The 22,846-nt window shown below is 38.7% G+C and overlaps 1 protein-coding gene across 1 annotated transcript in view; it reads right to left on the bottom strand.

The window, feature by feature from the left end:
* Nucleotides 1–22,846, bottom strand: part of LOC126408049 (cytosolic carboxypeptidase 4) — a 663,851-nt gene that overhangs the window by 95,705 nt on the left and 545,300 nt on the right. The window contains exon 21 of the mRNA XM_050073404.1: nt 15,470–15,650. Coding sequence (XP_049929361.1) covers nt 15,470–15,650 — 181 coding nt within the window. The remainder of the gene's footprint in view (nt 1–15,469; nt 15,651–22,846) is intronic.

Raw genomic sequence — 22,846 nt, forward strand, 5'->3', positions numbered from 1 at the left:
ATTCACCTCATCGCTAGATAGACCTACTCCTGAAAAACTCGTGTCTGCGCAAGGCTTTTTGTCCCTACGAGGCCACCGTCATTTACCCGACGGGAGGGGTGAGCGAGTGAGCCCTGCAATCTAGAATTTGACCACTGATGTCACTGTTTTCAATGGTTTTCAACCCATTTTACACACTGGCCCTTTAAACCTTTTAACCTGCATGGATTTTAAACAACACGTCACACAGCCAACTCACAACAGAGGACACACCCTGGACCTGGTCATAACCTATGGCAAAATCCTACAATAAAACAGTCAAACAGGCAAGAATATCCCACTTTTCAAAACTCATTTCAGATCATAAAAACAACCCCAAATTCCTTTTCTCCACTTTCGATCTTTTAACCAACACCAATGTTAATAAACCATCCAAGATGTCAACAGACACCCTCTGCGAGTAAACCATCCAAGATGTCAACAGACACCCTCTGCGAGGACTTTGCAGACCACTTCAGAAGTAAAATCGATGATATCAGATCCAGTCTTTTATCTCAACAGAAGGTAATTTTTAACACACCTGGATCATTGCTTTTATCCGAGGAAACACTGCAGAGTTTTGCCGTGGTTGATGCAAGGACACTTGGTCGAGTTTTCTCCCAGGTAAACCCAACAACCTGCCTTTTTGATCCGATTCCCACATCACTTTTAAAAACATTTTATGGATTCTTTGAGGAACAGATTTTAAGCATAGTAAATTACTCTCTTCAGACGGATGTCTTCCCCGCTGCCTTCAAAACAGCGGTGGTGAAGCCCCTTCTGAAGAAGAGTAATTTAGATCCCAACATTTTTAATAATTACCGACCTGTATCCAACTTACCGTTTCTAGGTAAGATTTTAGAAAAACTGGTTTTTAACGAAGTAAATGATTTTTTTTAAAAAGAAACAGTATTTTAGAGAAATATCAATCTGGTTTTAGGATGAACCACAGTACCGAGACAGCCCTTTTAAAGATTTTTTTTTTTTTCCACAGTCTTTGTACTACTGGATCTAAGTGCCGCCTTTGATACAGGAGATCACCACATTTTATTAAACAGACTCAGAAACCTGGTGGGCCTCTCTGGTACTGTTTTTAACTGGTTCAGCTCTTATCTCACAGATCGATGTTTCTTTGTAAGTATGGACACATGTTTCTCCAGAACACATGAAATTAGGTGTGGGGTGCCCCAAGGGTCAATTTTAGGTCCAATTCTTTTTAATCTATACATGCTTCCCCTTGGGGACATCATCAGGAGGCACAGCATCAGCTTCCACAGTTACGCATATGACACACAGCTGTACATCGCCATGTCTCCTGATGACACAGGGCCAATTGATACCCTTTTTAACTGCATTTTAGATATCAAGTCATGGATGGCAGTGAATTTCCTACAGCTCAACCAGGACAAAACAGAGGTTTTAATTATTGGTCCTGAAGGCAAGAGAGAGAAACTTTGACCAAAACTACAAGATTTTAAACCTTCACAATGTGTAAAGAACCTGGGCATAATTTTTGACTCTGAGCTTAGTTTTATTCCACACATAAAAAATGTAACAAAGATAGGTTTTTATTATCTTAAGAATATAGCCAGAGTCCGCCCGTTTCTCTCTGAGGCTAACACGGAGGTGCTGATGCATGCTTTTATCTCTTGTCGTTTAGATTATTGTAATGCCCTGCTCTCTGGTCTTCCCAAAAAGACCATCTCTAATGTGCAGCTACTCCAAAACTCAGCCGCACGAGTGCTGACGAAGACCAGAGGGCATGCGCACATTACACTGGTTTTAAGATCACTGCATTGGCTCTCCATGTGTTTCAGGATCTTTTTTAAGGTTCTTTTATTAGTTTTTAAATGTCTTAACAGTCTTGGGCCATCTTATTTATCCGACCTGCTTTTATCATATCAACCCTCGCGGATCTTGAGGTCCTCCGGCACCGGCCTTTTAATTGTTCCAAAAGTCAGTACAAAAACCCACGGGGAGGCTGCATTCAGCCATTATGGCCCACACTTATGGAATAGCCTGCCGGAGAACATCAGAGCTGCAGAGACTGTTGATGTTTTTAAAAGGAGGCTCAAGACTCACCTTTTTAATTTGGCTTTTAACTGATTTTTTTTTTACTCTTTTTATATTTCTATTATGTTATTTTAATCTCTAATGTTTTTAAATTATTTATTTTTAAATCTTTATGCATTTTATTATTATTAAATTTCTAAATCTTCATTTATTTATTTATTATATTATTTTAATCTTTAAATCTCTAATTTTTTCTAAATCCTTAAATTTTTATGCATTTTAGGTCTGTGCATGAAGTATAATTCATCTGCACTGTTCACGTTGTGTAATGAAAAATCCCACTTTTGGGGGTATTTCCTATTTCATTGTCGTAAGACGTGTAATGCAATTCAGCGCGTCAAAGCGTCCGCTTGTTCCTTTATCCAACTTGTACAAAGAAAATTGAAAAAGGAAGTCGAGAGCCGGAAACAGCCTTCAAAGTAAAAGTTGCGCGTTGTTGTGAAGCGTGATGGCTGCAGCGGTCAATTTAAGGAAAGCGAAACGAAATAAATACAACTAACAACAAATAGCCTAAATAATTAACATCATTCATAACTGTTATACAATGATATTTCCACCACTTTCTCACAACTGAGAGAGATGATCACCGGGGATTTTCAAAGTAAACAGACCGTGTTTGAGACGCACTGCTGCTGCAGTCATGAAGTAAGTCAAACTTTGTTGTTTGATCTTATCCACTCAACGTCTTCAACCCAACACTGTTTAAATTGTTGACCTGCCAACAGTGTAGCTAACTGCTAGCTACAGAAGATAACCAACGCTAACAATGCTAATTTGTTTGCAGGTAAACTAGCTAGCTGTTGTAGCTAATAAACAGCCGTTGTATGCTAACCTTAACTTACTCGTTTGTTATTATCAGCTGTTTTGCACCTCATTTGAACATTTGCTCATAAGTCCGTGTGAAATGTCTACATTTATGGTAGACCTTACTGGTCATATAAGTAAGGACATAGGAGTGTTTTGATTTGCAATTTTGATTTATTAAACTCTAGTGTGGTCTGTGTTCACAAATGTGTATATTCTGATCTGTCATACTTTTCACATTAACCCTGCACAATTGTACAGCTCTGTCACCCATGGTAAAACAATAATATTCTGCATATTCTGTATATACTACACACACTGTTTCTTATTGTAAATCACCAGGGCAGGGGAGATATACTCTGGGATCACAGAGTTCAGACAGTCGATGACTGAAAACAATTTAACACCAAATACTAGATATCATGACTAAAGTTTGTTTTAATTGGTCGAATGATCTTTGGTCCACTAAAAATGGGGGACTTTGGTAAAACTAAAGCTACAATTAATACACTGTTCATCTGCGGATGTACAATAAACACCATTAAAGTAAAGAGGAAAGATGAACCTCGGTCATATATTGTCTTTATGCAGTCTTTATGTAAAACATCTGTTTTAAACCTAACAAAACATTTTCTTTTATTACAGAGTTTCCAGAGGACCAGAGTAGAGAGCTTGTAAGACACTAGGAGAGGCAGATGTGGATGGAGTGTCGCTCACCTCAGAAGGAATGAAGGAGTTTCAACTGGAGTGTCGCTCACCTCAGAAGGAATGAAGGAGTTTCAACATGTCTGCTTTCTGAGTCCCAAACTGTACCTACTAAGAATGGCTTATATAAAAAGAGTAAAAAAAATCAGTTAAAAGCCAAATTAAAAAGGTGAGTCTTGAGCCTCCTTTTAAAAACATCAACAGTCTCTGCAGCTCTGATGTTCTCCGGCAGGCTATTCCATAAGTGTGGGCCATAATGGCTGAATGCAGCCTCCCCGTGGGTTTTTGTACTGACTTTTGGAACAATTAAAAGGCCGGTGCCGGAGGACCTCAAGATCCGCGAGGGTTGATATGATAAAAGCAGTTGTATTTATTTCGTTTCGCTCTCCTTAAATTGACCGCTGCAGCCATCACGCTTCACAACAACGCGCAACTTTTACTTTGAAGGCTGTTTCCGGCTCTCGGCTTCCTTTTTCAATTTTCATTGTACAAGTAAAGGAACAAGCGGATGCTTTGACGCGCTGAATTGCATTACACGTCTTACGACAATGAAATAGGAAATACCCCCAAAAGTGGGATTTTTCATTACACAACGTGAACAGTGCAGATGAATTATACTTCATGCACGGACCATTTTATCATCATTTTATCTCATACTTGTTTTATCTTATCCTATTGCCTTTTTGTCTTTTAGTTTTTAGTTTTTAGCTCCAGTGTTTCCTCATGGGAGGCCTCCACACTGAGAGGTATGTCCGGTCTGCCCGCGGGGACGTCGTCCTGGAGATCCCTCAGGTCCGGAGGACTGGGAGGCTCTGCACCATGTGTGGAGTCTACCCCTGTCTGTCTGGGTTGGGGTGGTTTCTGTGGCGTAGGCTGTGACACATCTCAGTGTGGATGAGCTCCCCATAGGTGGTTCTTTCCTCACCTGGTTTGTCAGTGCCCAGCCATGTTACTATATTGACTATATTGACTGTGTGTGTGTGTGTGTGTGTGTGTGTGTGTGTGTGTGTGTGTTTATATGTGGGGGTGGGAGGGGCTGGTTTTCAATATGTATGTAGTATTTTTGTTGTATGTTTTTTATTATGTGAAGCACTTTGTGCTGCATTTTTAATGTATGAAAAGTGCTATACAAATAAGGTTCGATTTGATTTGATTTGATTTGATTTGATTTGATTTGATTTGATTTGAAAATCCAACACCAGAGCCACCACTCTAAACTCCTGTTACATGATTGGTGCATTACCAAAATAAGCTAAGAGCTGAAAGACAAAGCTGTAAGCTAAACTGTAGTACTGTCAAAGTTGTCTAAAAAGGCCGAAAGGAGAAATGCCTTTAAAGCTGGGGGAGGCAGTTTATTTTTTGCAATACTGGACAGAAATTCCATAAAAAAACTTGCAACATATTGTATTTCAAGTGGTCTGAAAGAACAGACATCTGCATGTCAGCCTGGCTGTTTTCAGGGTTTAGAAGAGCTAGTCCATGATGAGAGACTTTGGCCAATCAGAGGTCATTTTCAGAGAGAGCAGCTGTTGTGTCAATCACTGCTCATGAACTGCAGTCACACTGCCAAACACAGCACTGATTAAATATGAAAAAAGATTATATAACTGCATTACCTATTTCTTTTCTCAAATGTTTGCTGAAACATATTTAAGTTTACTGTTTAGCTGTAAAATAAGAAAGTTTCTGAACCTGCTGTAATGTTGAAAACAGTCAGGCCGCACTGACACACTGCCCACTGGCCAGCGCAAATATTGTTATTTTACAGGTAGACGGTGCACTTAAATATGTTTCCAAAAAAATGTGAGATGGGAAATAGACAAAGCAGTAACAGAATCATGATTCATATTTGATCAGCATTGCCTAGTCTGACAGTTTGACTGCAGTTAACAAGCAGTGATTTCTCAGTCTGATCTTTTTTTTGTGTGTTATTCTTGCAAATGCCATTAGGAGCCCTATGGGGAGGCAGAGGAGCATGAATTTTATTTTTTCCCCACAGATTATCCGCCTCATTTATAAATATACATACATACGTATATATATATATACATACATATATATATNTTATCAGCTGCGAGAGTCCAAAGGACAGAGGGATGTCGTATGCTGTAAAGCTCTGTGAGGCAAGAGCTGTCCACACAATAACATTTTGTCATCTTTGATAAAAAAAAGGTGTGTACTGTAACTTTGATATCACTGCTAGTATATGAAATAATGAAAAAAGCACAACATTTAAAAAAAAAAATCTAAAATGTAGAGGGAAAAGCAGAATGATAGTAGAAGACAGACACAGACAGAAAGATAGGTAGAGAGACAGACAGAGAGACAGACAGACAGACAGACAGACAGATATACCAATCAGACACAGACAGACAGACAGATATACCAATCAGACACAGACAGACAGACAGACAGATATACCAATCAGACACAGACATACCAGTCAGACACAGACAGACAGACAGACAGATATACCAATCAGACACAGACAGAGAGACAGATATACCAATCAGACACAGACAAACAGTGATGGAGGTCTCATTAGCACATTAGAAACTTCTGTGTGTCTGGGCATGAAATTGCTGAATCAGTGTTCAGTGGAACTGCTGATAACACAGAGATGTGCTATTTGAAAAAGAAATCCAAAATTGTAGACATGCAGACATGTAAGTTGTGGGGATTAACTAAAAGCTGAGAACTATAGTTTTACATCTGGATTTTTGCTCAGAACTTGATGAAATAAAAACAAAACCATTACAGCCAATGAGACAGGGAAGAGATCTTTTGTTGCTTTTATTCAGAAAATTCAAAAACTCTAGGCCCTGTTGCTTAAATGGGTACATCATCTGCTAAAGGACAAAAATACCTACATTTTGATTTATAAATTGTTTATGAAGAGTGAAAATTGTGGGCGCTACCGGAGTTTCAGTAAGAATGTTTCATAAAAGCAGAAAGGCAGAAGGGCATTACAGTGGCTGATTTTATCAGTCATGTCACCCATTCGAAGCAGTGCAATACACACCCATTATTAAAGTCAGAAGAAAACAGCTTAAAACATAAACCGAGATAACAAAAAATCAAGAAATCAGAAATGTCCTTACAGAGCTGAACATGTTGATATCTGAATGGTTTATGTAGTTGAAAGTATGCAGAAGTATTATAAAATAATTATTAATAGACTTGCACCTATTTATCGGCAGTGCTCAGAATCGGGCTGGTTTTCACGTGATCTGCCATGACCTGCGACCGACCGGTCAGTCTAAAATATGCCGATGTAAAACGCCGGTCAAATTCCCACCACGCCGCATGATTGACATTGTGTAATATCAGCAGCGCACACACACGCACACGTGCAGCTCACGGCTTGAGCGATGTGAGGAAGGGGACCTCAGGGACACACTGGTTTGGGTAGAACAACTATGGAGTAAATGATTCCGGCCAGAATAGGGTCGAGAGGATACTTTAATTTTCAATGCAGGAGGTTCACAAGAGTAGCGTGTGGGTCCGGGGATCATCGGATAATTCGTAATTCATTTGTAATTTAGAAACCAAAAACGGCAAATCTGTTATTTGATTCAAAACAAAAAAAACAAGAGTACCCAAGAAAACCGTTTTTGGTGTCAGAATCAATTGACGAAAAACCAATCAAACCCGGCCCAATTTGGGTTTTGCCGATTCGTTTTATCGTTATTCCTTTTTGGATTAAATATTGAACAGGTCTGTAGACATTCAGCCAATTTGTTTTTGTGTTTGAAACCAAAAACGGAAGTCACATGTTTTTTTTCCTTTTTTCATTTCATTTTAAACGAAAAAACGAAATCACGTGATCTATTTTTTGTTTCCAAACGAAAAACCAGAAAACCAGTTTTGGTTTTTGCAAATTCCTTTATTCATTTCTCATTTGGGACAGACAGTAGCGCAGTGGGCAGACAGGAAGCGGAAGTGAAGTGTAAAAACCTCAAAATAAAATCCAAGAGACATATATATATATATATATATATATATATATATATATATATATATATACACTGTATATATATATATATATATATATATATGATATTTATGGGTAAAATGGCCATTCTATTAGAAATGTAACACCCAGCATTATGCAAGCACAGAATCTAATAAAATAAATAAATAGGCCTACATATGCTATGCATATGAAATATATTTTATCCAAAAAATGTGTGATATATTATTTAGTTGCATAGTGTGAATTAATAGCCTAATTAATTACATATGTGGACATAGCCTGTGTCGTCCTTTGTTAACCATTTCACATACAGATGTTACTCATTTCAATGCCACAGCCACAGTGAAGGGGGTGAAATAATTGATCCAGGAGTAGCTGCAGTGCGCAACAACAACCAGCAGGTGGCACATGTGAGCAGTTGAGATGCAGCGTCCAACTGACACTGTTTGAGAATTAGCAGTAGGCTACTGTTATGTTTTCTGCCGGACCTGTACAGTATACTAACTCGTTACACAGTCTTAATTTCATAAAGGACATTTATACTATTATATTTCCACAAGGATCAGTGTCAGGTCCCCTATTATTTAGCCTAATGATCTCCCTCACCAGTGTCATGATGTAGAACTGCAAATGTATGTGTGACATATAGGGTATTTATGTGTATCCGCCCGCTAAATTGTGACATTATTTTATGCATATGATATCGATTTTGTATCTTTACAGATACCATACAGATGCCCCCCCATTCAATTTAAAGCATAACTGATTTGAGTAAAGGCACGAGAGTTGGTAGTTACACCTAGAGTAAAGCTACTGAAGACCAGCAAAATGTTTTCATTTATTCTTTCAGGTGGGTAAATGTCACCCAAGCACCTTCAGATTTTATCAGTAGTGTACCCTTAATAGATAACTTGTTTATATAGTTTGTATTGTGCTTCGTGATATTGTTTGAGGGAACTGTAACATAAGGTAACTGCATACGAGTGGATGCAACCGTCACTAATGCTAGCGGAGTTCCTCAGGGATTTAAGCTGTTATTACTTTCATTTTGACAATCTAACCTGTGAACACATTAGCTAAGGTCGTAAGGACTGTAACTGTTGGTAACTGTTGTTGATTTTGTTAAAATATGTTGAATTGTAATTTTATGGGTTATTGTTTGTCGGACGATTGAGCTAAGCTAACGCTAACGTCAGCTGTCACTTGTTGCCATAGGAGTGGTAAACATTCACGTATGGGCTAATGGGATGTGGGAGTGCAGAATCAAGCTTCATTGTAAATATAGTTAAGATACATTGTAGGCCTATTTAACAGAGGACGTGGGATTCTAGTAGGTAGTAAACTTTTAGAAAAGAGCTTAATTTGTAATACCATTTAATTTATTGTAATCTTTGGGTTAGGCTATTGTTTTCTATAAAATATACTAGTCATAAGAATTGGGACAGTGTACAATTTTTAACATAAAATATGCACTGCACCAGAATTAGCTCAAAGCTAATTTACATCTGCAGTCCCCCACAATCAAAACATACAACAGCACAACAACAAACAATAGGCTACAAAGCAAAAAATACAGAACACACCATACAAAATACAAAGCTACACACATATACACACATGGGGCAGGAGGCTTATTATAAGCTACACACATATACACACATGGGGCAGGAGGCTTATTATATTCTACAGTCATTGTTAGTTCAGTACCGATCAGCTCACGAAAACCCAAATTTGCACATTTTACAGAAAACTGCGTCCTTACACTCTGTTGTATCAAGAAAAGTATCGATAGTGCTGTGATGGTTAATTTTTCATTCTTAGTTGTGCAGGGAAATACATTTGGTTGTGAATGTGGTTGGCACATAAATTAGTGGGTGAACCCATAGCTGCGAGAACATGATTTCAATTGGAGGTGCGGGAGTGCTGACTATTAAACACCCCCTCCCCAAAAAATGTTTGAGTTTATTAAATACCTGCAGAGATGCAACCGCAGTAGAAACAATACGTGTGTCTCCCCACTGTGCGCATTTACGCACGAGACACAGCTGGATCTAATGTATCAGGATCTAATGTTAATTAATGTTCTGTGTTCTTCTACACATCCAAAAGGTCACACACAGTTCAGGTTCATAGAGTGAAATTGTTTGGAGTAAAGCAGCGTCCTCCTGATAAATCCTGAGCTCTATCAGAGATGTCTAAATAAATACTTGAGAAGCTAAAAGTTTAATTTCATGTTTCATAATACGGATGGTTGGTTTAAATATCACAGTATAAATGTCCTTTATGAAATTAAGAATGTGTAACGATTTAGTATACTGTACAGGTCCGGCAGAAAATATAACAGTACTGCTAATTCCTCTCACATGTGCCACCTGCTGGTTGTTGTTGCACACTGCAGCTACTCCTGGATCAATTATTTCACCCCCTTCACTGTGGCTGCAGCATTGAAATGAGTAATATTTGTATGTGAAATGGTTAACAAAGGACGACACAGGCTATTTCCACATATGTAATTAATTAGGCTATTAATTCACACTAAATAATATATCACACATTTTTTGGATAAAATATATTTCATATGCATAGCATACGTAGGCCTATTTATTTATTTTATTAGATTCTGTGCTTGCATAATGTTGGGTGTTACATTTTCAATAGAATGGCCATTCTATCCATAAATATCATATATATATATATATATATATATATATATATATATATATGATTCTACCCTCTTGGATTTTATTTTGACGTTTTTACACTTCACTTCTGCTTCCTGTCTGCCCACTGCGCTACTGTCTGTCCCAAATGAGAAATGAAAAAAGAATTTGCAAAAACCAAAATTGGTTTTCTGGTTTCTCATTTGGAAACAAAAAAGGAATAGATCACGTGATTTCGTTTTTCGTTTTTGGTTTAAAATGAAAAAAGGAAAAAAACACGTAATTTCTGTTTTTGATTTCAAAGGCAAAAACAAATTGGCTGAATGTCCGCAGACCTGTTCAATATTCAATCCAAAAAGGAATAACGGTAAAACGAATCAGCAAAAATCAAAAACGGGCCGGGTTTGATTGGTTTTTCATTTGATTCTGACACCAAAAACGGTTTTCTTGGGTACTCCTGTTTTTCTGTTTTGAATCAAATAACAGATTTACCGTTTTTGGTTTTTGAATTACGAATGAATTATGAATTACCCGATGATACCCGGACCCTTTACACTCAGTTCTTACAAATATGCATATACAATCTGTAAACATGGGTGGCCTCTCATCTTAATCATTCATGCACACACATCAAGACACAGAAGGAGAAAGTTGTTCATTGTCCGTGTTAAACTTAACGGAGCGGAGCGGAGCTCTCGCTGTGTCGCTTGAAACTGACAAGGCGCGTGTCCACATACCGAAGATGCACGTGTCCGTGTCCGTGTCCGCATCCGCACGCATACTGACGGGAGCGGCAGCCTGTTCAAATGTGCACCAAATATGAATGTTCCATGGATGGCAGCCTGTTCAAATGTACACCTTTTTTCTCGTTGTTAAAATAGGAATGTCCATAACACTGCATTTTGTAGATGTAAAGCCCTGTGTGAATTTTATGTTGTTTTTTTTCCTGTTTAAATGTTCTAATAAAGGAAAGATAGAAAATACTGCAATATCTTGTGTGCTGGAAAGTGGTTTGAAAAAAATGAAATCGGAATCGGCCATAATCGGAATCGGTCGTCCAAACACTCTGCAATTCGGAAATTGGTATCGCCCAAAAAATTGTAATTGGTGCAAGTCTAGAAATTAACAAGAAGATATTCCAGAACACTACACATAACAGTGAAGATTGAGACATCATCCTTCAGCAACTGCTGAAGGATTCCAATTTTGATCCATAGTTTTTGGTCACGTAACAAATTGAAGCAATACTGGGATGAGATCTACATAACCCCCAATTCCATTTTTAAAGTACAGAACCCTCAAGGACCATTGTTTGCTTTACTGGGAGTCATCTGCAAACAGAAATCACTTAAATCGTCTTTGGATTCTTTTAGTGGCAACCATTAAAGGAATCATGGTGGGCTGGTTGGCATGGTGGAACAGTGGTTAGCATTGTCGCCTCACAGCAAGAGGGTTCCTGGTTCAAACCCAGAGTGGGGGGTTCAAATCCAGAGTGGAGGAGCCCTTCTGTGTGGACTTTGCATATTCTCTTTGCATGTTCTTTGCATGTTTTCTCCAGGTACTCCGGCTTCCCCCCACAATCTGAAGACATGCAGGTTACGTTAATTGGTGACTCTAAATTGGCCGTATGTATGAATGTGAGCGTGAATGGTTGTCTGTCTCTATGTGTTAGCCCTGCGATAGTCCTGTGACCTGTCCAGTGTACCCCCCCCCCCCCCCCCTCTCCCCCAATGTCAGCTTGGATAGGCTCCAGCCCCCCGCGGCCCCTAACAGGATAAGCAGTTACGGAAAATGAATGAATGAAATGAATGGTTTAAACCCACTCTATCAACATGTCAGTTAAGGGTGGACTGCTTGTGGTTACTCCATAATATGGAAGAAATAAAACATGAGACTCCAGAGGAAGAAATTCTTGAAAAGGTGGAGTCCCATTTTATCACTTATGATATGATCAAATCTAAATGTTAAATCTAAATATTAAATCTAAATCTAAATCTAAATGCTAAATCTAAATCTAAATGTTAAATATAAATGCTAAATCTAAATCTAAATCTAAATATTAAATCTAAATCTAAATCTAAATCTAAATGTTAAATCTAAATGCTAAATCTAAATGTTAAATGTTAAATCTAAATGTTTTGGATGAAACTAAATATTTAGCTAATATGCAAATTCACACTGCCGGTCACCGGAAGTACCAAAATAAAAGCTTGAGATGGTCAGACTGTGTTTATAGAATCAAGTAACGAATTAAAACCAACTTATCGGAGGAAATGAACACTTGAACATACATTATCGTGATAATAACTACCTAAAATAGCAAAAAACATGTTTGGAGAAATTTTATTTGACGTGTACTTTAAGTTGTTAGTGTCCCTTCGGAGGGAATCACCTTGTTGTTTACAAATACTTCCGGGTAGAAAACCAGCAGCGTTTAGCTACATATATATATTAATATCTCACATTTTTCACGTCACTATGTCACCGTTTAGACTAATCTCATGTTTGAAAAGTCTATAAACACAATGATTGAATGGTTATCGTAGATTAGCAGGGCTAACCGTTAGCTGTTAGCCCCGTTAGCGGTGTCTGTAATGACTCATTAACTCTAAAAAATATTTTTTTCTAGCGGATGTCTTAGTTACAACATGACTTCCGACCTATTGCTTTAACATCTGTCATTATGAAATGTTTTGAAAAGGTCATTGTACATATGCTTAAACTTGAAGTGGCTCCTCATATGGACCCCTTACAATTTGCATATAGACAGGGGCGGAGCACAGAGGATGCTATCATAAGTGTGACACATTTAATAAGCAAGCACACTTTGAAGACTCTAAAGCCTATGCTCGTGCTTTATTTGCAGGTTTTAGTTCAGCTTTTAATACACTCCAGCCCCACCTGCTTGTCAAAAAGTTAAACGATATGCATGTGAACCCTTTCATCATCAAATGGTTTTACTCCTTCTTGACTAACAGATCCCAGCAGGTAGAGGTTAATGGCACCCTCTCGGAGACTAAATTCTGTAGCACAGGAGCTCCTCAAGGGTGCGTGAGCTCACCAATTTTGTTCACACTGTACACAAATGAGTGTAGGAGCTCACAGCCCAACAACTATGTAATCAAATTCTCCGACGACACATTGATTTTAAGCCTGCTGCGGGATGGGGACTTGCCCTCAGTATATTACAATGAGGTGACAAATTTTAAAGTCTGGTGTGACAGTCATCACCTCATTCTCAACACCAATAAAACAAAGGAGATCATTTTTGATCCAAGAGAGGTGAGAGACCATGAGCCTGTTACCATTGGGAACTGTGAAATTGAGCAGGTGGAGTCGTATAAATATTTGGGTGTCATTTTTGATTTTAACTTGAAATGGAGCAACCATGTTGATTTTCTGTGTTCCAAGCTGGCCCAAAGAATTCACTTTCTTAGAAGACTAAGACTGTTTGGAGTTAACCCTGACACCATGCTAACATTCTACAATGCTGTGCTGGACAGCATCATTAGATATGGTTTGGCAGCTTGGTACGGCACCGCCACTGTCCAGCTAAGAAACAGAATAACAAACATGATCAAAACTACCATGAAGGTGATAGGCAAAACTGTTTATCCTTCCCTTCAGAACACTTTTGAAACAGTGGTGGTCAGACAGACGCACAGGATTCTTAAGGACCCAACAAACATTTTAATGCCCGAATACCAGCTCCTGCCTTCAGGCAGATGCTACAGGGCTAGCAGGTATGAAGGCAACAGATACAAATTCTCTTTTATACCTACATCCATAGCGCTCCTGAACAAAAAAACAGCCCTGTTCCCTCCGTAGTGAGCTGAACAAAAAAACAGCCCTGTTCCCTCCGTAGTGAGGTATAGCTTCAGTCTCCTCTTAAATTTAGTTTTTAACTTTTAATAATTTTATTTAACAATTGTCAGTCAAATTATTTAACTTTTAATAATTTTATTTAACAATTGTCAGTCAAATTATTCTAACTGTCCAACTCTCCCTTAACTTTCTTTTAACTTCTCTACGCACTTTACACTGCCGGGCTTAGTAGTGGCCGACGCCTGCATGGTGGCTGGTATTTGTCCTATTGTACACCATGTGTACTTGTAAGTCTTTGGAAAAACCCTATTGTTGTCGTTTGTGTATTGTGTGTCATTGTAAACGCAGTTTTCACGCACTCTGAGCCCAAGACGAATTTCCTGTAAAGGACAATAAAGTTTATTTGATTGATTGATTGATTGAACATGATTGAGCTTACTGGAGTAGTTTCATGTCGCATCAGACAACGGGAGGCTTTTAACAGATGACGTCCTGATGTTAGCTTTGCTTCTGCTGTTAGCTGACCCTGTCAGCTGCAGCCACTGATGCTTTCTAGACATCGTGATTTCCCAAAACTGAATAAATACCACACATAGCAACACAAAACTGCTTTGCTAGCTCAATCATGTTGTAACTAAGACATCCGCTGGAAAAAATGTTTTTTTTTTCACGGACCGTTTAGAGGTAAAGAGTTGGTTGCTGAGTTGCTGGTTTTCTACCCGGAAGTATTTGTTAACAACAAGGCGATTCCCTCCAAAGGGACACTAACAACTCAAAGTACACGTCAAATAAAATTTCTCCAAACATGTTTTTTGTTATTTTAGGTAGTTATTATCACACTAATGTATGTTCAAATGTTTATTTCCCCCGATAAGTTGGTTTTAATTTGTTACTTGATACTATAAACACAGTCTGACCATCTCAAGCTTTTATTTTGGTACTTCCGGTGACCGGCAGTGTGAATTTGCATATTAGCTAAATATTTAGTTTCACCCAGAACATTTAGATTTAACATTTAGATTTAGATTTAGCATTTAGATTTAATATTTAGATTTAACACTTAACATTTAGGTGCCACATTTAATATTTAGATTTAACTATTTAATATATTTCGAAGTTAACAAATATTGCTGTAAATGTGGTAAAAGGTGATGTTAAAAAATTCACAACACTTTTTTAAACATTGTTTGAAGCTAAATGTGGCAAAATGTTGACGTTATTTTCAGTGTGAGACACTTTACAAACGGCACCCCATAGTGTCTGATAGGCATTTTGGGTGAATTTAGGTTGATTTTATGGGATGCCTTTTTTATAGGATCTCTTCTGTCTGTGCTGCAGTATGTCATATCAATATATAACTGGGTTCCAATGTGTCCTACATCCTGCACTGTTTATGATTCCTACTCACATGCCATTGATGACTCCGTCTGGGTTGAGCATGGGGATGATCTTGAAGATGAAGGCCTCCCTCAGACTCTGAGCTATGGAGTCACTACTGCATAGAAAATCTAGGGTGCCCTTCATAACCCAGCTGGCATTAGACTCACCGGGATGGACACGACCTGTCAGCACAATACAGGGACGATTACCTGCACAAAGACAGATGTTGACATGACAGTAAGTAACAGTAAGTGGTGAATTAAAGTTCATAGTGTTTCAGAATCTTTTAACAGTCACTTAGTGCATTAGGGATCATATCTGTGGAATGCAAGCAACAGGACTGTCTCTGTTACTGCTCGTTTACACTGAGCTGCTTTTTACATTGTCATCTATGTTCTCTGAGCTGTAAAACGTTTTTCTGACCAAGCATGGATGTATCCATTTAATTTAGTTCCAAAGAACATAATACTAAAAATATGGTTTTAAAAAATCACGTCGTACCACTTTTACTGTCTAAAAAAGCCAAATGGTTATTTGACAGGCCAACCTATTTCAGTTAATCCCCATTTTATTCATGATCACTCATGTTTTAGTTTAGAGTTTTATACTGTATAATGTAGTGTTGGGATGACAGATGATTTGTCATTTGTTAAAATCTAAACTGGACATGTGAAGGCTTCTCCTCTTGCCATCTGAAATGGTAAGAGACTCATGTTCTTTGTCTTCCTCTTTCCTCCTGGGCTGCCAACCAGCTCAGACTGTCTCTTCTTGCCCCCGAACGGTAAGGGGGGGGCGGGGGATTGCTCTCAGACTCTTGCTCAGAGAACTACAAGATGCAAGATGGCCAAATCAAAGCTGGCTACAACTAAGGGGGAGGGTTTGTCTGAACGTGTGGTAAGGGCAAAGACAAAGGAAAAGAAGCAGGAACTTTGAGTTGCCTCTTTGCGTTGTAGCTCTGTTGGACGCCAATTTGTAAATCAATCTTTGTGAATGTGATATGTGTTGCAAAGGATCTGGGTCAGTGCAAAGGATATTTAGTTGCATGCAAGACTGTCTGTGAAAAGTATTAGCAAACTAATATTGTTAGTGGTGAGGCCAACTTACCAATAACCTAAGTGCAAACAATCACAACAATAACTCAATAAACAGCATTAAATCACAACTGACAAAGATAAACAGTCTTGCTTAGCCTGTACAACTGTAATAATGCTATGCCCAGTTGTTACTTTACCAGTCCTTAAATGGATGGGGGGAAGAGTTGCTTTGTGGCGTGTTGCTGTTGTTAGCCGGTGAATGAAAGCTGGTAAGAGCTGTGGTTCCAAGTGCAGTCTTTGCTGTGTCCTTGTTCTTAAGGTGCAGAACCAAGGAAGCCGGTCGCTCGAGGTCCCTGAAGAGTTAGACGTTAGGGTGCTAACTCAACTTGGTTCTTCTTGTTGCTAGAAAGTTAGTTGACAACCTTGTGTTTGGCACACTAACTTCTCTGGTCTCCAGGTTCTGCTCTACGGGGAGCATGAGCAAGTCATGGTCCATGGAGAAAGAGAGCAAGAGAGTCTTAGGAGCAACAGCCCGTCAGTGGCTCCAGAGAAAGAGCAGCAAGAGTCTGTAGAGAAGGTGTCCCCTTCAGGGGCAAGAGCATCTGAGCTGGTCAGCAGCTCAGGAGAAAAAGAGAACATAGAGAGTGAGGACAGCAGAACTTCTCCTACAGTTTGCCTGGTGACATCATAGAGTTACATGTCACTGTGAAAGTACTGTCAAATCAAGTTTGACAACTGCTCTCTCACTTAGGTGTGACAATGATCCAGAGGAGATGAGTCCGAATGGCTGTCTTTTGTTTGAAGAACAAAGACCCTTTACATGTCCAGGTTACATCTGCACAACTGACAAATCATCTGTAGTCCAGAGAATCCCAACACATTCACATGTTTTTACTTAATGTTCATTTGTTGCTACGTTCTTTTCTGGCTTGTGAGATGAGTCCCGTTGAGATATAAGAGAAGAATGAATATAAGCCAAGGATTAGGTCAAACAGGCTTCACACACCTCAACATATTAGGCTACTTACAGATCATTCATTGTAGTTATGTCAGTTCTCCTAAGTAAGCGTACACCATCATTTTAAACACACACTTGACATTATCTACCCTACTGATAATTTAGCCACAGTCTGACTGTAGCCTGTCTGACTGTTTACTTCCCATCAAATACAAATAACAAAAATTAATAATAATAATAATAATAATAATAATAATTATTATTATTATTATTAAGATAAGATAAGATAAGATAAGATAGGTGGCGGTATGCATCATAAAGACGCACTTAACGCACCTGGTCCACCAGAAGAAGAAGAAGAAGCAGACGTAGTAGCAGAAGAACGGATCCAAAGACCTCTCGGTACAAATATGTGGGCAAAGAAGTCCAAAAGTGGTCCGAACAACTCTAACTCATCATGTTATATTAGCCTGTGTCTGTATTAACATAGCTGGAAGCTCAACATGTGCAGAGACATTAACTCATTAGTAGTTAGCTGTTAGTAGTGTTAACTACAGCGCAAGTCCCGTAGCAGCTCGCCCCCGTTAATCAATTACAGCGGCTCCACCGGCAACGGGAGTGGCGTGACAACCACCATCTGTCGCGTGACAACTCTCTATTTTACGTGGCTCTTCTATTTTTGTTGCGCTATGCTCCACTACGCGACCCTCCAGCAGATAAAAACTACATGAAATAGTGTGCTAAACGAGCACAATGTGTTTTTAAATGAATAAGCCATAATCAGAGGTAATATGTGATGATAGCCGGTGGAGTCTGGCCGTAAGGTTCTGCTTGTTGGTAATTAAGATGAGTATTGAAAAATATTTTCAATACACTCCCCCCCTCCCCGGACCACACCACCACAAATAAATTCCTGTCCTGTGGGAAACACTGAATTATACTACCTCCATAGGGCCAACAGGAATAAAAGTTTGTATGAACCAGTAGAACATAATTCCTTGTTATGGTGCCAGGTTTCATATCTCTAGCTTATTCCAGGTCACCATATTTTGAACAAAGCCATTATACAGCATACAATGCTAACTAGGCCATGCCCACATGTGCCAATCATTATGACACCTTCAGATCTTGGTTAATACTTGGCCCCAGAGCATGACATTCTGTCCACTGGCTGTGGTGCCCCCTATGGGTCAGACTCAAAATGCTTTCGTACACCTATTCCCCAACACAAGAGATGCTCTTGCCCCATTCCCCTACTGCCTCCGTGGCTCCTCTACTAGTGCTCACCATCCTCATCGCCCTTCATTCCTACAAATAAATCCTTCATTACTCTGCACTCCCCATCTGTGTCTGCGCTGAGATCCTTGTGATTGTAACAGAGGCAAAAACTCAATATGGCTCTGTCCCTTTAGGGCTTGAACCTTAATAAACAGGCATAAACTCAACAGGGTTCTATCAATTTGGGGATTCAACCCCAGTGTTCGGCAAGTTATTCTAAATATGTATTAATGGGGCGGCAGTAGCTCAGTCCAAAGGGACTTGGCTTGGGAACCGGAGGGTTGCCGGTTCAAGTCCCCATGGAGCGTGGACTGGCAGCTGGAGAGGTGCCAGGTCACCTCCTTGAGCAAGGCACCGAACCCCCCAACCGCTCAGGGCGCCCGTCCATGGCAGCCCCCTCACTCTTACATCTCTCCACTTTGTGCATGTATAGGTCCTGTTTGTGCATGAGTGTATATTTCGGACCTGTGTGTTAATGACAACCGAGTGAAAAAAAAAAAAGAATTTCCCCTCAGGGGGATTAATAAAATATATTAAAAAAAAAAAAAATTACATATTACTAGTTACGTTCATTTTGAGGTAATAAGTTACTTTACAATATTACTTTGCATAGAGTAATAAGTTACTTATTACACTACTTTTGCTTTACTTTGACCAAAATGAGCTCAGAGGAAATAATGTTCATTTAAAATGGATGAAGGTCATGTTTCACAGCAACTAATCAAAGCACAGAAGCTCCAGTTTATTAAAGGTTCGTTAAAGGGGTTTTTCCTTATCCACTGTGAGGGTCCTAAGGACAGAGGGATGTCGTATGCTGTAAAGCCCTGTGAGGCAAATTGTGATTTGTGATATTGGGCTTTATAAATGAAACTGATTGATTGATTGATTGATTACAGTTCATTTCAAATCCAGTGCTGCGCAGGTCTGACCCAGTCATGTATTCACATACAGTGGTTACCACTCTGTACTAAAATCACCTGCTTACATTAATCAGTCCCTCCAGGATCTCGCGGCAAAAAAACCTTGAATTTGCAGCCCAAAACCCTAGAATTTGCAGCCAATTTTGTAAAAAAAAAAAAAAGATAAAAATTGCGGCATTTTTATGTGATATTTTGTGGGAAAATGACAAAAATTGTGGCTAATGACAAAAGGAGAAAAAAAACCACTACCTCCAAAAAGATAAGTCATGTAATCATTTGCTATAATAATCATACTGAATATTACAAAAATAGCTGCAAATGTTTTTTATAGTTCTCTTCTTTAGTTTCATTTAATTAGTTTCAAAACATGGACTCCAATAAAGTTGCAAAAAAATCCCGAGTTAATATTGTAGCTCTCAAACCAGACAATGTGACTGTAAAACAACATGTAAGCTACATCTTCTATAAACAAAACATTTTAATAAATTCAACACATATTGTATGCATTTAAACAGTGCAAATTCTTATGTCAATACAGAGCATTACTCCATACTGCAATGCCATTAGCGCAATTTTATGACGCGTCTGATGATGTTTCAAATGACGTCGCATGTGCAACCGGAAAATGTGGAAAAATCGCGGGACTTTTGAAAAATTGCAAACCCCCACAAATATTGTAGACTTTTGTTGAATTTGTGTTAATTATTGCGATCGCAAGATCGCGACTTCCTGGAGGGGCTGATTAATAATTGCGAGATGATATATAACAGATATATAGCCTAGACCTTTTGAAATAAATGAATAGCCTTGGACAGAGGGAGGGTCAGGCAGAGGATCAAAGTCTGATAATTATGAGATAAATAACTAAGGGCGTATAATATGAAACACAATATACAAATGTCTATTATGCTTTTTGGGGTTTTCCCTCTTCTTTAGTGTGTTATATAGCATTTTCCTGCCTCTATAAGGTCTGCTAAGTCAAAAAAAAATTCCAGGATAAAGGGAGCTCTCTCCCCCCACAGACACACATCACATGACCTGCACTGAAACGGCTCGTTTTGAATTTCCAGCTTTTCCCAAGAATACCCAACTGCAGGCAAGATGGCGGACACGGGCGCTGCCATATATCCAATCCATACCGTAAGTCCATACCGGAAGTTGTATACATACTGGAAGTCCATACCGGAAGTCAGGTATTTTGTTTTTTCCCCCCAGAAGTCGGTTTTTAAGTTTGTCTTTTTTATATTATTTATTTTAGCAATGCATTTACAAACTCTGAAGCAGTCAACAACTATAAATATATATATATATATATATATATATATATATATATATATATATTAAAAATAAATACTACTACTACTAATAATAATACAATTATTTCAGCAATTATTTTAAATAGAATCATGTTTTGTTTGGAATAACATTGACCCCAACAAGTTAAACCTAAAAAAATTGCCGAAAATCAGCAAACACATGAATTTTAGTTGATTTTATTCTTAACAAAGATTAAATAAGGTGAGCACTTTAATTTATTTGGCTACAGTTGCAACAGGCAGATTACTATCAGGTCATTCAAAACAACTGAAAATCATGGACACAACAAATGTCATACTTACTCTTACATCAGTATGGTTAAGTGTAACTATTTAAACTATTAAATGAACGTAATAATTAGATTGTCATATTATCAGATGTATTCTATTATTTCAGGAATACAGGTAAACACAATATTACACTATTGTACTGGCCACGTAAAGAAGTAGACTTGGAGTTCTCTTTTTTGTGAACAAGTTTTTATTCCAAATATCCATATCAATCTCAAAAGTAGAAAAAAAATAATGGAAAAACAGTAAAATAATTTATTTGTTTGGTCTATAAAATGTAAGAAAATGGTATAAAATGTCAACCACTGTTTGCCATATCCCAAGATGCAATGTTGTTGATGTTTTGTCCCAAACAAATATCATTAAACAATACTGTTACATGTAGAAGTATATGATCTCAAACACACACTTCTCATCAACATATCATAGAAATGAACTGCATTTTCCGTATGGTTTTTCAGGTGCCTCTGGATCGCGCTCTCATTTTTGGTTTTAAATTTGGGGCAGAGAGGACACCCAAACTCGGATGGTGAAAGGGTTGTGTGCCCCAGACTGGCTTCGTCACTCAAAATAGAGGGGTGCATCTGAAAAAAGGAGAAGTCAATCCACATTGATAGCTGGAAAACATACTTAACATCAACCATATTTTACCAATCTAAAGGACTCATGGTGGAGGAGGCACTACAGCTATTTATGTATCCACATGTGTATGTGTATTAAGTGCTCTGATGCATTACTAAAACATATACATATAAATGTATTTTTTGCAGACACCCGGGGCTATGTATACATTATTTATCTGACCCGGTTAACCCTCAGGGGTCGCTCATGTCGTATACCACATGAGACGACTGTCGTTACTATTTTTAGAATATCTCCGGAAAAAAATATGTGTAGAACTTGACTGAGCAGTACAGGGTTGAGGTTATACAAGCATTAATACACATGGAGACCAGGCGAACCAAAAATTGGAAAAAAATTGCTTGTGTGCAGTGAGAAACCAACACATCAAGCGAGGGCAGTAATAGTCTATGACCAACATTAACACTGTTTACACACAGACATTGATGAAAGGGAGCACAACAGACCTTGAGCAGCTAACGTTAAGTTAATACCAATCATGCCCTTGTTTTTACACAACAAATGTAGCTAAACCCACCATCGGGTGGTAGTAATTTGTGCATGCCAAGATTCCGCACATAGACGTCCCCCTAATGATTCGATACATTACGTAGAATTGCATCTTAGAGAACATAACATTCGTGTTAAAAGTTAATGAAGATGACGGCGCGTGTAAACGCAGCGGCTTGGTACTCTATGCTAGGCTCCTCTCCTGTGGAATCATCTTCCTGTTACGGTTCGGGAGGCAGACACCGTCTCCACATTTAAGACTAGACTTAAGACTTTCCTCTTTGATAAAGCTTATAGTTTATATAGCTTATAGGGCTGGCTCAGGCTTGCCCTGTACCAGCCCCTAGTTAGGCTGACTTAGGCCTAGTCTGCCGGAGGACCCCCCTATAATACACCGGGCACCTTCTCTTCTTCTCTCCTTCTCTCTCTCTCTCTCTCTCGTATTCTATTACTGCATCTTGCTAACTTGGCCATTCT

This window comes from Epinephelus moara, chromosome 20, assembly GCF_006386435.1.
Source record: "Epinephelus moara isolate mb chromosome 20, YSFRI_EMoa_1.0, whole genome shotgun sequence".
Taxonomy (NCBI): Eukaryota; Metazoa; Chordata; class Actinopteri; order Perciformes; family Serranidae; genus Epinephelus; species Epinephelus moara.